This window comes from Balearica regulorum, chromosome 2 (genome assembly GCF_011004875.1).
Source record: "Balearica regulorum gibbericeps isolate bBalReg1 chromosome 2, bBalReg1.pri, whole genome shotgun sequence".
In the NCBI taxonomy this organism is placed as follows: Eukaryota; Metazoa; Chordata; class Aves; order Gruiformes; family Gruidae; genus Balearica; species Balearica regulorum.
In genome coordinates, this window is record NC_046185.1 from 71,225,532 (window position 1) to 71,240,151 (window position 14,620).

At 41.7% G+C, this 14,620-nt stretch overlaps 1 protein-coding gene across 6 annotated transcripts in view; it reads right to left on the reverse strand.

The window, feature by feature from the left end:
• The window catches only part of LOC104641782 (poly(rC)-binding protein 3), a 531,086-nt gene that overhangs the window by 39,413 nt on the left and 477,053 nt on the right, over positions 1-14,620 (reverse strand). For all 6 annotated transcript variants that reach the window (XM_075744673.1, XM_075744674.1, XM_075744669.1 and 3 more), the window contains 4 exons: positions 13,025-13,048; positions 12,894-12,926; positions 9,622-9,738; positions 3,555-3,686 (listed from right to left, as the gene is read on the reverse strand). In XM_075744673.1, the coding sequence (XP_075600788.1) occupies positions 3,555-3,686; positions 9,622-9,738; positions 12,894-12,926; positions 13,025-13,048 (306 nt within the window). The remainder of the gene's footprint in view (positions 1-3,554; positions 3,687-9,621; positions 9,739-12,893; positions 12,927-13,024; positions 13,049-14,620) is intronic.

Here is a 14,620-nt window from a genome sequence, read left to right on the forward strand (position 1 = left end):
CAAAGCAAAGAGAGCGTCACCCTCGGGCAGGTAACAGCGCCTCTCAAAACCCAGTGATTCACCGATGCGATGGACGGGCATGCACCGCTAAACTTTTTGTCTTGTCTTTGCTAGATACGCGATATGCAAACTCAGGCTCAGACTGGGTAATTGGGGTCTGGCAGGACATGGATTTCCCTGTTCAAGTCAATTTGCAAATACTCCCATCCTAGGAAGATTAATCCTCAGTAGCTGTTAAGGTATCAAAACTATGACCTGAATTTCAGGACAAGTCTTTTAACCCCCTCAAAGACAGTCGGTTGCAATGCTGACTAAGAAATGATAAAGGTGAAATGAAGTACTTTCAATAATAATAAAAAAAAAGAATGGAGAAAAATGCTGATAACTGGAGAAGGTCTGCTAATCAAATGAGTTGCAGATAAATGGCTCTTTAATCCATTGATGGCTGACTTGTGTCTCTGGATGAAATTTGGGGCTGCCTTACACTCTGGAATATTTCAGGATGGTACATAAGCACTTCTAAATTATAATTAGTGTTGATTAAATATATGCACATCATCAATTTTTAGCTCATTAATGAGCCCAAGGAGGTAATGAGCCAGGTTTTTGTGGGGGTTTTTGTTGTTGTTTTTTGTTTATTTTAAAATTTGATCTTGGCACTAATGTATCTTAGTTAACAAAGAAACCCAACAACAAAACACACAAAGAAAAAAATACATGAGGCCAAAACAATCCCTGGCATTATTTCACTAACATATTGAAAGGCCTTCTCAGTCAATAGAAAAAACCCAGGCATTTCATATAGAGTTAGAACTTTCACGTATTACAAACAAAATCTATTCCTGACTGTTACTGCAATGCAATATTTTGGGCTTCTTAAGAAAAGTATTTTCAGTAACCATTGACTTTGTGTCAGTCAGCAAGGAGTTAATTTGTCTTCCTGCTGGTTACATACAAAACATGTTATTCTTCTTTCCAAAGACTGATTAAATTACTGATTGCATCTTCTGTTCACTAGTGCTGTTTAAGGCCAGAATATCAATTCCTCGCTCTATAATAGGCTTCAGAATTTCACCATAATTTGATCAATCAGTCACGCTTTTTTTTTTTTTTTTTTTTTTTTTTTTTGTAATCTTATCTTGAAAATAGTACAGCAACCTTATGTTATTCCTGGGTAAATGACTAAACACAAAAGACCATCCCTTGTGCAACTGCTGCTCACTGAGTTGAGTGATGATGAAATTAGACCACATCTCGAGGTGGATACTCCTTTTTCTGTTTGATCGTATTTGCTATTTAACGTACAGTTCTTGGTATCCGTACATCTAGCACAAAATACTCTGCCAAATACTGCAGTCATTTATGCATTTGCTTCCAGTGCCAATCTTGTTTATTCTTTGACTTTGGTCATATGTCAGCAATGAAAAAATGCGTAATATTTTGTACATTACCCTTATTCTTAAGAAAGTGCGCAGTGTGACTTCTCACTACATTAGCCTTATCAAAACGCCTATTTGGCCAAACACTATCCTTTTACTTCCTTGTCCTAGACTACTGAGCAACTGCTTCTGAAACGATGCTCACCAGAATAATCACTTCCGCCATCAATTGTACACAGACCAACAGACCACGCTCACCTTTAAAAATCAGCAAGTACGGTGGTGGCCGTCCAGAATCTGAGCCGGAAATGTCCCATGCGTAAGGCGAATTGAAAACCTTCCCTCCACCCAGGAAATGTGCTTCAATACACTAGTATCTTCTCCCATCTATGCTAAGTTCTCTGACAAAGTTTTTTTGGGATTAAAGGGAAAAAGAGAGAGGGTTTCCTATGACCCTAACATCTACACAGAAATAATGTTTTCTTCTCCTCAGTGTCATCAAATGATTCCTTTCTCCCACACCTCAAAAGCTGGTTTGACAATAAGGACTACTGAAAGGAATAGCTCCTGAACTCTTTGATGAAAAATAAAGTAATAGCATTCCAAGGAAAAAAAAATACATCTGATTTGTAATTGCCTTTTATTTGCAGGTCTCAGCAAGCACAGAGACTCCTTTGAATGACAGGGCTCTGAATTGTTTTTCTGTGAGTTTACAGGAGACAACCTAGTCATGTTTTCATGAACACAGTTTACAAAGCAAGAGGCACATGGAGGAACAACATGCTGCTTGCTTGGCAAACTCTGAAACAGCTTTTGGCAGCTCTGTCGGTTAATGGAAGTGGTACACGCTGCTTTTACTTCCCTGTACGCGAGGAAAAAAAAAAGACCCTTTCAGCAGCAGCCTTCAGAAGGATCTTTCTTAAAAGCTCCTGTGACAATCAAATTCGAATCCAAATGAAATAATTTGGAAGAACTTGAAAGTCAACAGGATGAGACCCCAAACTGTCCTCTGTGATCACCTTTCCTTCCAAGGCTACCATAAACTAACACTTCATAGTAAATGCTGGACATATAATTTTGATCAAAGCATTTTCCGCTCCTTCTTAACATTTGATCAAATTCTCTTTGATAGAAAACCAACTTTTTTTTCACATGTGAAATGAAACTTAAAAGCTCAATTAAACCTACTGTCTTTAATCTACATTTCAGATTTAAGAAAGGAACCTTCAATTTGGTAGAACCTGTCAAAAGCTTCTGTTTTGACACAGTCAAATGAAAAAAATGGATCAGCATGTTATCTTGATATTCAACACCTCATTCCGTATTGGGATGAATACAAATGTAGAAGAATACTTTCTCCAGAACAAAAATCCATTTTTCTGAAATCTCCTCTTCAGATTTTCTCTACCTAATGGAGCATGTACCTAATTTTCTTGTTTGACTGATTACAAACATTGGATCCTTGGCTTAGCATGTGCTATGTTGTTACAGTCATGCATGGAAGAATTGACACTGGCACCGTATGATAATCTTCGCATTTTTTTGTGAGAGGAAAAAGTGGCTCCTAGCACAGCACATTGAATTATACCTTTGGATAAAATCTGGATTTAAAAAACCCCAATATGTGTTCAGAATACAGGAAATCAAGTCACCTGTGGCACAGTGAGATTAGGGAGAAACAGGAAAGGAGTATGAAAACCAAATTTTTCTAAAAAGTAGATCAAGCATTTGATACACTAACCTGGACTCCCCATTGCCACTTGGGCCTTTCTCTGCCTGCAAGGGTGGTAACTAATTTGGAAATGGCTGCGACGCTGCAACTGAGGATCACCTGAGCGTTGCTGGGAAGGGGGCTGCGTCTGAAGAGAAACTGGACGAGCCATTTCTGTTGCTAAACTGTTCCTTTGCTAAATTGTGCATCAAAGGCTAATACGTTGTAAAGCTGTTTCTTTATTTCACGTATGGTCTTTGACTTCAAGCAAGGTAGAAGGGTACAGCTGTGCTGGACCCCTGCTCGCCCCAGAGCAAGGCTTTTCCAGGCCTTTCACTCAGCACATGCTCACCTTCGTGCAATGGACAAGGTGCGGTAGACGATGCTGGCAAGGCACGCTCTTTAAACGGCTACGGTAGGATGCTGAGCTAGCCAGCGTTCCCAGCAGACATCCCAAGACTTACCTCCCTGATTTCTTTGATTTTGGAGCCTCCTTTTCCTATAAGGGATCCACACTGACTTGCCGGGACGACGAGCCGCAGCGTTACAGGCGGTTTGCTTGTCACCGTGCTGTTTGTCATTGAAGCGTTTATGTCCTGTAATCACAACGTCAGTGAGAATTAGCAGAGGATTTGTCATCCTTGGTAAGCAATGAAGGTCTCAGAGCAAATGTCCGGGCTGTTTGTGGAGATCTGGGGAGCGTGCAACCGGTCATGGTTTGTTTGTGTTGCAGGTAAAGCCACCGGCTCTGCCGGTGATACGCCGTAAGCACGAACCGCGAGAGCGGCTTGTGCCAGAGGGACCCTTTTACTGTCTGGCGTTGCAGGTCCATGCTGCGGGGCCAGAGGACAATATCTGAGGCAAGACTAGGAGGAGGAGGAGGAGGAGGAGGTGGTATCTGTCATTACACCAGCCAAAGCAAATGGAAAAGACAAAGAGGCTTTTGAGTTCACAGGTCCCCAAATCCTCATTTGGTCTCTTTTGCGCCGTCTCAATTAGAACATTTCTACTATATGATATGTCTTTACATTTTACACAATTTCTTGTCAGGTTTGACACCAAGAAAAAAGTTTAAAAAAGAATCTGTGAATAATCTGAAGCAGAGAAAATCAGCTTATTTTGATAAATATTTTACTGCCCCCAGGTTTAATTTCTCTTTTGTAGCAGATCCATAAGTATTTGTAGTGCTAAATAATTTCTAAAATCTTTTCCATCACAGCTATGTAACCAGAGTACAAAGAGCTCAGCAAAACAGGAATTACCTGTACCTAGGTAATGTAACCTATATCCCTGTATCTCATTATTCAGTGAGCTACACTATACGCTCTCATGAGCATTTCAGTATACTACTTGTTGCAAGGTTTACATTGCTTTAAAATATTTTGTTTGTTCAAAATCTTCTAGGCAAGACAAAACAATCCCTCTAAAGTCTTCATCACAGAGGAAAAGATAAAGCTTGTCTTCCCACCGATCGATGGGATGCTGTTGAGAGCACTTAGGATTACAAAAAAAAGGCACAAGCTGCATGGCACCTGTCCAACAACTCATGAGAATCTCAATGTGGTTTGCTAACACTAGCTGTCAGCTGAAAAGACCATCTCATCCATCTGTGAGGTGGCATGGCAAAGCTATTACACCCTTCACAGAAATGCTATCCAAAAGATCAGGACAGGAACAACAGAAAACATGCATTTCATATGTATTTAACTCATTTATGATGCAACAAGAGTTTCAGCAGACAGAACTATGTGATTCCCTATGTTCTTGCTTATCAAGACTACCACTTGTTAAAAAAAAAGTGCCTATACTGAGTGATCAGGACCCCAAATTAAAAAAAAAAAAAAAAGAAACAGAAAAAGAAAAAAATACTTTAAACAACTCTGCAAGCCTCATTGAACCAGTGTGGGAGCTCAGTGACGCCAGCACTGACTCCTACAGTACTTCCACATTTGTGATGGCAGTGTTCTTCCATCCAAGAAATGGCTTGGTGTGACCTTACTTAGCTTAAAAGAGAAGAAAAAAATCTTGAACGGAATGAGGCATTGCTGCATGCCACGAGACAGCTATCAAATCATTCCTCTGCCAGGCAGTAACTCACATTTTGTTTAGTGGCCCCGTCAGTAAGAGATTGCAATCCAAAATAAAATGAGAGGGATAACAGAATTTTGCAGCACCCATGTATCTGAAATAAAGCCCAAGTCACGCCGATTTTTCAGCTGGAAGATGCCATCTCGCTATATCATGTTTGTGTCAGGTGGAGGCACACGATCTTCCAGATGTAGGTAAATAACCCTCTTCAGCCACCCAGCACGACCCTGATAATGTCTCCCACTTCCATATCATATCTGGCCTGGCCTCAAAGTCTCCATCGCACTTAGTGCTTTCAAAAGCACTTCACAAAAATTGGAAGCCACTATTCTCTTTATTTTCTCCTCATCATTTAAAAAGAGCAAAACCTAAACACTCAGGCTCAGTAGCCCACCCATGAAGGCATCCATCCAGCTTAAAAACACAACAAAAGAGAAATGAACAGAAAAAAAATCCCCTCCAAAACCACAGGCTCCCAAGTAGAGTTGGCTGGAAACTTTCTCACAGAACAGTCAATCTTTCAAACTGGGAGATTCCTATTACTCTAATGTCTTCCTTTCTGTGGCACTGCATCCATTCCCTCAGGACTCTGGCAGACTCTTGAGCTGGACCTCGCATGGCTTTCTGCCCGCTTGCCTGGGCTGCTCCTCAACCAGGATCTGGGAGCCTGGAAGTGGTGGGAGATCCAGCTCCCACTGTTGAAGCCTTGCAGCATCCCGGGCTCTTGGCATCCCAGAGTCACAGCGTCTAAGGCTTCCCAAGGCAAGCAAACTTGGCAGCTCAGAAATCTACCAAACCTCCGGGGAAAACCGTATCAAAATTCTTCTTTACTGGATTCTAAATGAAATGTTAAACCTGCCAATTTTCACAGTAAGCATGAGTCTGAGGTGGCTCGGCGCTTGGTAATGACCACCACAGGATATGCCATAGTTGTAATAGCAAGAGTTAATGTTTGTCAAAAAGGCATCATCTCAGTTGCTTTTATCATCTTCCTTTTCTCTCCTCCTTCTTCCTAGAGCTGAGAAAATTCTTCATAAATGTTTGCAGATGAACAAGGATTCCACCAAACTTTTTCTTATTTATTTGGAGAAGGTCTGACCACCGAGCCCTGCCTGCTGGTTATTCCAGCGCGTAACTACCATGTGCTTCCAGTGGATTATGGAGATTTACATCCAAAGCCAGCGCTGCCCCACTCACCAGTGAACTGACAGCTGTGCTTCCGAGATCTCAGCCTCCAGCCTGGAAACGACTGCTCTAAAATGTCCTCTCTTGCAACTCCAGTGCTCTGCCTGGGTTAGTGCCATTTTTAAACAACTCTCTTTTTCCTCTGCAGTAGAACACTTCAGTTGTTTATGTAATTACCTACCTAGCTTGTAAATTCATCATCAGGCTGCTAGAAAATCAACTTTTATTAGGAAGGTTGTCAAAGCAGAGTGATATAAGGCTGCAGAGCAACCGCACAGAGAACACTCCTCCAGATCTTTCTTTTTTTCTATCTATCTATCTGACACATTTTGAGATTTTTGCTAACATTAGAAAAGCATTCCAGGGCTCCCATGTCTTTCCAGACCTGCTTATCCCCAGCTATACAGCTGTAGGGCTGAAATTAAGGGTTCAAGGGCTTCATGTCAAAATGCTTCATGTGGGCACGCATAACAAATGCCAAAAAAATCCCTCAAAGCAGCAGTCTCGCACATCATCTTTTTTGTTCAGTTTGAAGGTAGCTGCAATAACCAGACCTGGGCCAAGCACTGTCTGCTCTGGGATTTTTAATTTTTTTTAATGGCTGAAGAAATCTCCAACTAAAAGATATGCATGAAAAATAACACTTGGTAGCTAGCTCATTTGTAATTTCTGAAACAGTACTTTATTTTGTCTCCAAAGTGTTACAGTTACCTCATTTTACTGACAGGAATAATTATAGGAAACCTAACTGATTATATGATACATTTTTCTTTTAAATGTACCAGAAGCCAATTATATTAAAACTAAGTACAGGTATTTCAGAATATATAGCCGCAGTACCTGATGTGCAGGGAATGCCAGTACCCCTTTGCTAATATCCACGTGAAGAGTCCAGACTACCTGTTAAAATCTACAAGGGCAAATATGCATAAAATCCAGTCAGATGCCTGAATTTCAGCTTTCTTTGTCTATTGCACTTTCAAAGACTACGTCATGTTGGGTGGTGGGGTGGAGATCCAATGCTGTGCAGTGTTTGATGTTTTTATGAGACATGCAGTGTTATTTCCACCAGGTACTCGTTTTGGTGGGAACTGGCAGGGATTATCTCTGTAAATGATTCCCCCAGCATTTTTCAGGATAAGGCCCTAAGCAGAACATGGTTTTTGTGTAGAGAGCAGACAGACTGCTCTTTCTGGGTCTCTGTGGGTTGGAGGGTATGGTACTGTACATGAAGCTGCCTCTGAAGCTAGAAGAAACAGGGATTGGTAAAGGATGGGTAGGAGATAAAGCTGAGAAAGAGATGACAACAAGTGGTTTTAAAATTGGGCTGGACAGAATTACTTGCATGGTTCTGCAGGATTCAACCTCAAAATCATTATTATCTCGTTAATAACTGGTAAGGAAAAAAAATGGTGTTCTTATAAAATGTACCATGCCACAAAACTGAGGTATTTTATCAACATGTTGAAAGATTAGATTATCATACAGGAAGATCTGAAAACCCATGAAGGATTGGAGAAATATAAATGAGATTAACATTTGCAGTATGAAAAAAAGGGTAATTTGTCTGAGGGCTGATAGGAATGTCTGCTGAGACTGAATAGGTTCCCACTGAAAACACCTGAGCAGGAGCTGGGGATACCTGCCAGGCACAGCACGGTTCTGTGCAAAACGTGGCACTAGTAGGAGGTGAGGCACTTCCAGCAGCAGTAGGGATATGTTAGTGTGATAACTAGGACAGGGGACTGTTAGTGCCATTAAATAAGCCCTTGTGGAACTTCATTTGCAACCTGACCACAATTAACATGCATGTTTAACATAAACAGTAACTGAAAAAATGTAGAAAGGGACTCGCAGAGTCACGAGAGGGGTGGGGAATGCATCCTCTGAAAGGCTGAGCTTACTCTGGCAAAAGCAAGGGTGTGATGGGACAAAACCGGTTTCTGAAAATACATCTGAGAGGGGAATCCTCAGGAATGGAAAGGCAAGAATTATTTAAACTAATGGCCAGTGCTGGCACAAAACCAAATCTGCACAAACTGTTTATGGATAAATTCAGGTGAGGAGTAAAAAGTTGTTGTCTAATTATCAGAGAACTGAGGTTGTGGATCTAATATGAAGAAACAGAAAAAAATCTAACTAGTTTTTGATCATGCTGTGAAGTTGCAAGATGCAAGACATACTGCTTATGCTAGAAGACAACTGCTTTCTTCTAGTCCGGTTGCTCTAAATGTGAACAATCACCATGGGCACATGAAGGCACACGCTGACATTTCCCATTGATGCCAGCATCTCCCAGTGCTATGGGGAGGTGTGGAGACTAACCTCACTGACTTGGAGAAATACGCACTCTTAAGAGAAGGATTCACACCCCTCTAGTTTAATCATCGATGGAGAGACACAGCCACTTTCCCCTGCTGCAGGTGATTCAGTCCACCCGCCTGCAGGCTCTTCCTTTAGGAGAAGGTGTATTGCCTTCTGCAGGGGAAACTGTCTCTCCAGAGAGGACAGGAGAGATGCCTAGACTAGACGTATGATTTTCGAAAGTGGAGGGAGTCAAATCCTCTCCTGAGTGACAGGGTTCGTGTTCTGTAGTCTACTGTCTTTTCTGTGAGGTTTCCCATTGAAATGGTGACGATATCTAATTGTAGTTGGTCCATGAAACTTGAGGATATCCGAGCACTTTAGGTACGTATCTGCACAGAATGGTTATTCTATAGTAAATTGAACTCATGCCTCATTTAGTCCTAGTGCCTTTATTTTAATTAATTTTAAAAGCCAAGCTTTAAATATGGTAATTGGTAATTAGTAATCATATAGTTTGTTTTTAAAATAAAAATTTTCTAGTTAAATGACTTATATATTCATTTTGACATATATAAAATTTACATCAATACCAAATGGAATCGCATAAAAACAGAGCTAAAAGTTAGGCAATTATTCTTTTCAAATCAAACCCACAATGGGACCAGAAATTTTCCAAGACATTTTTCCTGCCATTAGTGCACATTACTAGAAGCAATTGCTTTTCCCTGAAGCCTCCAAAAAGCAAAAGAAATGATCAAACAGCTTGTAAATTGACCCATTATTTTTCTTCAGTGTTACTGCCAAAAGCATTTATAAAAATACAACCACTTTCATTGCTATTAAATAGAACATTAAACAAATCATATTTAACATTAAAGCAAACATGAGAAAATTCAAACAGTGTTTGTATTTCAACTTGAAGAGAGAAAAAAATGTATTTTATTTGCTTACCTCTTCAAATTTTAGTGCAATCATAGAAAAAGCTTTAAAAATTGCATCTGTTGGGCCTGTTATTGTCACAATTCTCTCTGGACAGGAGCCTTCTGAAATATTGATTCGAGCACCACTCTGTCAAAAAGAACAAATATTTTTCAAATTTATACCTCCCAGGGAGCAAACTAAGAAGGATTAGGGATATAGTTTGGGAAGGAATATCTTGAGGCATCTAAGTCCCTCCCCTACAACTGCAGCCCCAACATCATATGATTTCAACATAAACTGATCACACTCCAAAAATTCATCTAGCAGCGGGAAGCCAGATTCTGCTTGGGAAAATACTTAAACAGCCTTCATCGCAGTATGCAAATAGCACCTCTGTAACTCAAAGTTGCAAATAATTGCATAATGAAGTCTTTTCCCTTCCCTCTTGCAAGGTTAACCTTAAGTAGGACCAGAGCTGCAGAATTTCAGACAAGGTGGTTGCCTGCAGGGAGCATCAACATCCCCCAGGAAAGATGCACCTCTCTGGTTTGCAGACCCAAAGGCAGGGCTTGACCTGTCTGGCTGGGCTGTTGCTTTGCACCCTGGAGAAGGTTCCTTACAGATGCGTCCAATGTGAAGGCAGTCAGTTAATATGCACTGAACAACCCTTCAAAGGAGTAGTGGTAGGACAGGCAACAGTAATGGTGTTACCTCCTTAAGGCAAGGAGCCTGTTGGAAAGGAGTTGTTAGAAAACTGTAAGTCTCGGAGACAAGCCAGGATGGCTCTCAGGTATACTTAGTCCCCTTTTTGCTACTGTGGCAGTGCAGAGAAAACCCCTAAACCAGATGTAAATACATTTAAGAGGATCTTGGTGTAGATAATGATCAATTCCAGTTCAGGTAAGACCTACCCTACACTTTCCTTGAGGTTTCAGGCATGGAAATCTGTTAATGCAGCCTAACAAGTCACTGGAGCCTCAACTCATCCACAGGCACTGACCTTCTCGAGGATCTGGGCTTGTAGCAAACGTGAGATAATCTGGGTTAATTTGGCCCTTTGCCTTCAGGATTACCGTGAATCAGTCGATGTGCTGTGTGTCTGAGCCCTTATTCACGTGCATACTGCTGCTCAACAGCAAGACAGCGTATTTCCCCATGTGACAGCTACCAATCACAACAAGAAAAAAAAAATCGAACACTACTGATAGAAAAATCTTGCTGCCATGGACTCAGCTGGCAGACATACTCAGCCTTCATAGATAAGAAAGGGAAGCAGGCACTTCTGACAAGGCCAACCTGGCTGAGACTTGCCCTCATCAAACACCAGCACTAGATCAGGAAGGAGATCATGGCCCAGGGCTCCTTTGTGCTGGTGGCAACATCTGGCTGCCACCACCACACGTGAACCCGGGGCCGTGGGACTCAGCCCGGCACGGAGCAGGCCAGGTGTGCAAAACACAGCTCTTCCTTTGAAACCAGAGCCATGGGAGCGTGTCTGAAAGATCGCTCCGCTGTGGATCAGCAGCAGCCAAAATTCACAGATGTTGCTCCTCCAACAGATGACCAGTGAAAACAGAGCTAGGGCAATTATAATGTTATGTGGTGGCCTCCATATGTGTGTAGGAAGTTAACAACCGCAGGGCAAAGAACCGAGGTTTTTGTACGTTTCTTGAGGCCTGAAGTTGTCCCTGACATTTCCCCAACAACAGAGCAAGACAGAGTTGCATTTCATTCTGTAAAGATGGCATACAACTTGCCACATCTGTGAGGAAAGCCAAAATAAAGTTGCATTTTTCTTTTAAAGAAGTACTGAAGAAGGTAGTTATTTAAAGGAGGGCCAAGTTATCATCACATGCAGACATAATGTCTTAGTCCTTTGCTGATATAGAGATGCATATAATTCCTTTATTTTTTAAAAAAACCCCAAACAAATAAAGCCTCTTGTGACCACATGTACATGACAGTAGGTTTTCAGGAGTGGAAGAAGAACATTTGATATTTATCTTTAAAAACTAACCAGGGATCATAACTCTTCTCTAAGATGTTTAACTCAGAAGTCAGGAGCACTCTCCAATGATGGCTTCCCTGCTGCGCATGCAATTTATATCCAAAGATATCTGCCCATGATCATAATTAATAATTAAACTAAAATATGTTTAATCAACTGGCAGGATTACCTAGTATATTGGAAACATTTTTTCTTGGTTTTTTTTTTTAAGTCTTAGCAAATATACTTTTGTGTGAAAACATGGGTGAAAGCTCTTATGATCAAAAAGGGAGCTCTGAACTCAGTCAGCCTGACAATGAACTTCCTATTGTGTGTATTTAAAGATGGATCTCAGCAATTTTCTTTACCACAAATACTCTGAGATTTCCCTGCCACAGACCTTCTGTCAGTGTATAAAACAACAAAGCAGCTGCCATAGTAATGTACTGCACATTTACCAGAACCAAACTGACTTTTCTTGAGGCATCCTCTATCCACTTTGCACTCCTGAAGTTTTAAACAGTAGGATTTGTCTTTTGACTTATGCTTTTAGCACTTGCTTCAAAGAAGGAAAACTACAAGGATCTCCAGGTAAGACGTGCTGCCTTGCAGGACAAGCGTGGGTCTCTAACCCCACCCGGGCACAATCCTCTGAAGACAGTGCAGCTTGCTCTGTGGCAGGGAAAGAATCCTGTGGACACCGGGGAGACTGAGGTTTATGCCGTGCCATGTTTTAGTTAGCCTTTTTGTGTTTACAACCTTTTCAAAGGATGTGAATGGTGGGTGTGCAGGTCTACCCTGCCCACATCCTACTCGCAGCTGCAAGACGATGAAAAGTTAAGGCTTTGGCCAGACGTGGCTGAGGGATGCTTTGGCTTACGCAAGACTGGCTCCTGCTCTGCTGAAGCTCGTGTCTACCCTCCAACTTTATGCAGCATCAGTCTGATGCTTGGTTTCAGATTTTGGAAGCTCTCTACCAGGAGGCCAAGCCACGTGCAGGACCGATGTTGGTATGCTAAAGAAAGATACAGTGGTTTTGATGCACAGAATCATCTGGCTAAGCTGTTCCTGAGATAAGAGAGCAGCAGGCATACTGCTAGGGGAATGAAAGATGCCAGACTGCTGCGGTGATAAGGAGGTTACAGTAACAACAATGTTTAATTTAGGCCAGCACAATTTAAACGCCACCACTTGCAAAGAATGGTGATGTTAAATGAAGTGCCCACTTGATGGCAGTGTCGGTCTGTACACGCTGAATTCCCCTGTTCTCTGAGCCGGAGAGAAAGGCAAGTGAAGACATCAAGGCTTGTCTTACCTCCTCCCTCATCTTCTTAACTGTCTCACCTTTCTGTTAAAGAAACAGAAAAAAAGTTAGCCTGGGCTGATGAAGTGAACTGATATACAAGATTTTGACATGAAAATAAAGAGAGAAAGTAATTTCCTGACCTTTCCGATAATGCTTCCAACCTCCTGAAACAGAAAAAAAAGACACTGTGAATGACACGATTTGCTACAGAGGAGCATTTGCTCTGCTCCTAAGCTGTTTCACTATCACTTATTTCAAACCTGCAATGTGAAGCGTAGCCCCCTTCCATTGTTGCTGTATACAAACATGCCATCTTAGATACAAAGGGGCAGACCAAAAATGCGGTTTTGCAGCTTACTGATTGTGCAAGAAAAATACCTTTAACAGAAACTGATCTTGTGGTTACAGATCAATCCTGCTACTATAAACGCAGATAAACTCCTATCAGGGAATGAAAAGTTCAAAAATAATAGAACGGCACAACCTACTAGAGAAAATTGGATATAATACAAGCATCAAAATAATTGCTGATCTCTCCGAGGGCAGGCGTTTACCCTCTTTATACCACGTAATAGCTAGAGCTGAATTTTCATACTACCGAGTGTTATTGTGTAAACACCTGGTGGCCTGTTTTAATCTCCCTATTAAGCACTTACAGAACAATAATTGCTAATCACTTTTTAGGGATTTGGGAATTGCTACCGAGCTCCCACAATCTTCCATGAAGGGACAGAAAATACTGAGAAATGTCACTGTGAACATACAATAGGGGAATGATTTGGCAGTTTTGGCAACATTCCAAGGGCTAAAAACTTGGTGCATAAAACCAACAGGTAGCAAAAATGAAGCTACTAACTCTAAAATGAATAGTCTGGGCATGTTACACAAATCACGCAGGTGTGACATCAGACTGGAAATCATCTGATGGAGAGGAGACCGGCTGAAGGAAAACAAACTCCCTTCCTATATTCACATGGTGAAATCTACTTCCATGGTTTTGTCCCAGACATATGATACAATTCTCCCACCCCAGTCTATATACTTAAGTCTGGCCCATCCTGAAACACAGTCCCAAGAATAAGATTTTAAAAATTGTCTTCCATTGCCATATTCAACGATGGACTCATGGTAAAGTGGTACCAACGTCACCCTGCAGTAGAGGACTTCCTGCAGACACCTTGAGAGCGCTATTTCTCACCACTTCATAATATGAAGCAGCTTGTGCTTGTGACGCCTCACACCCTGCTCACAAGATGTAAAGACTTTTCAGTGGGAAGAAGACCTGTCTCCATGAAGAACTTTGGCATATGGTTTCTTTGCACTTTGTGCAAGTCTGCAGATAACACCAGACTGAGGGGAACAGTCAATACACTGCTGGACAAGGCTGCTATTTGCAGTCACCTAGACAGGCTGGAGAAATGGGCTGAGAGAAACCTCAGGGAGTACCACAAAGTCAAACAAAAAGTGCCATGTCTGGGATGGAACAAGCCCACACAGCAGGACAAGCCGGGCCAAAACTTGCTACGTACAAACTGGCTTTGCAGAAAAAGTCCCGAGGGTCCCAATGCACAACTCCAACATGAGTACGAGTGCATCAGCAGTGCATCTCTGATCAACCAAACGCTGGGCTGTCTTAGCAAGAGTGTAGCCAGCAGGCTGTAGCAAATGATTCTTGCCTTCTCCTTGTGTTTGTGAGACCATGCCTGGAGGATTGTGCCCTGTTTTGGGCTCCTAGT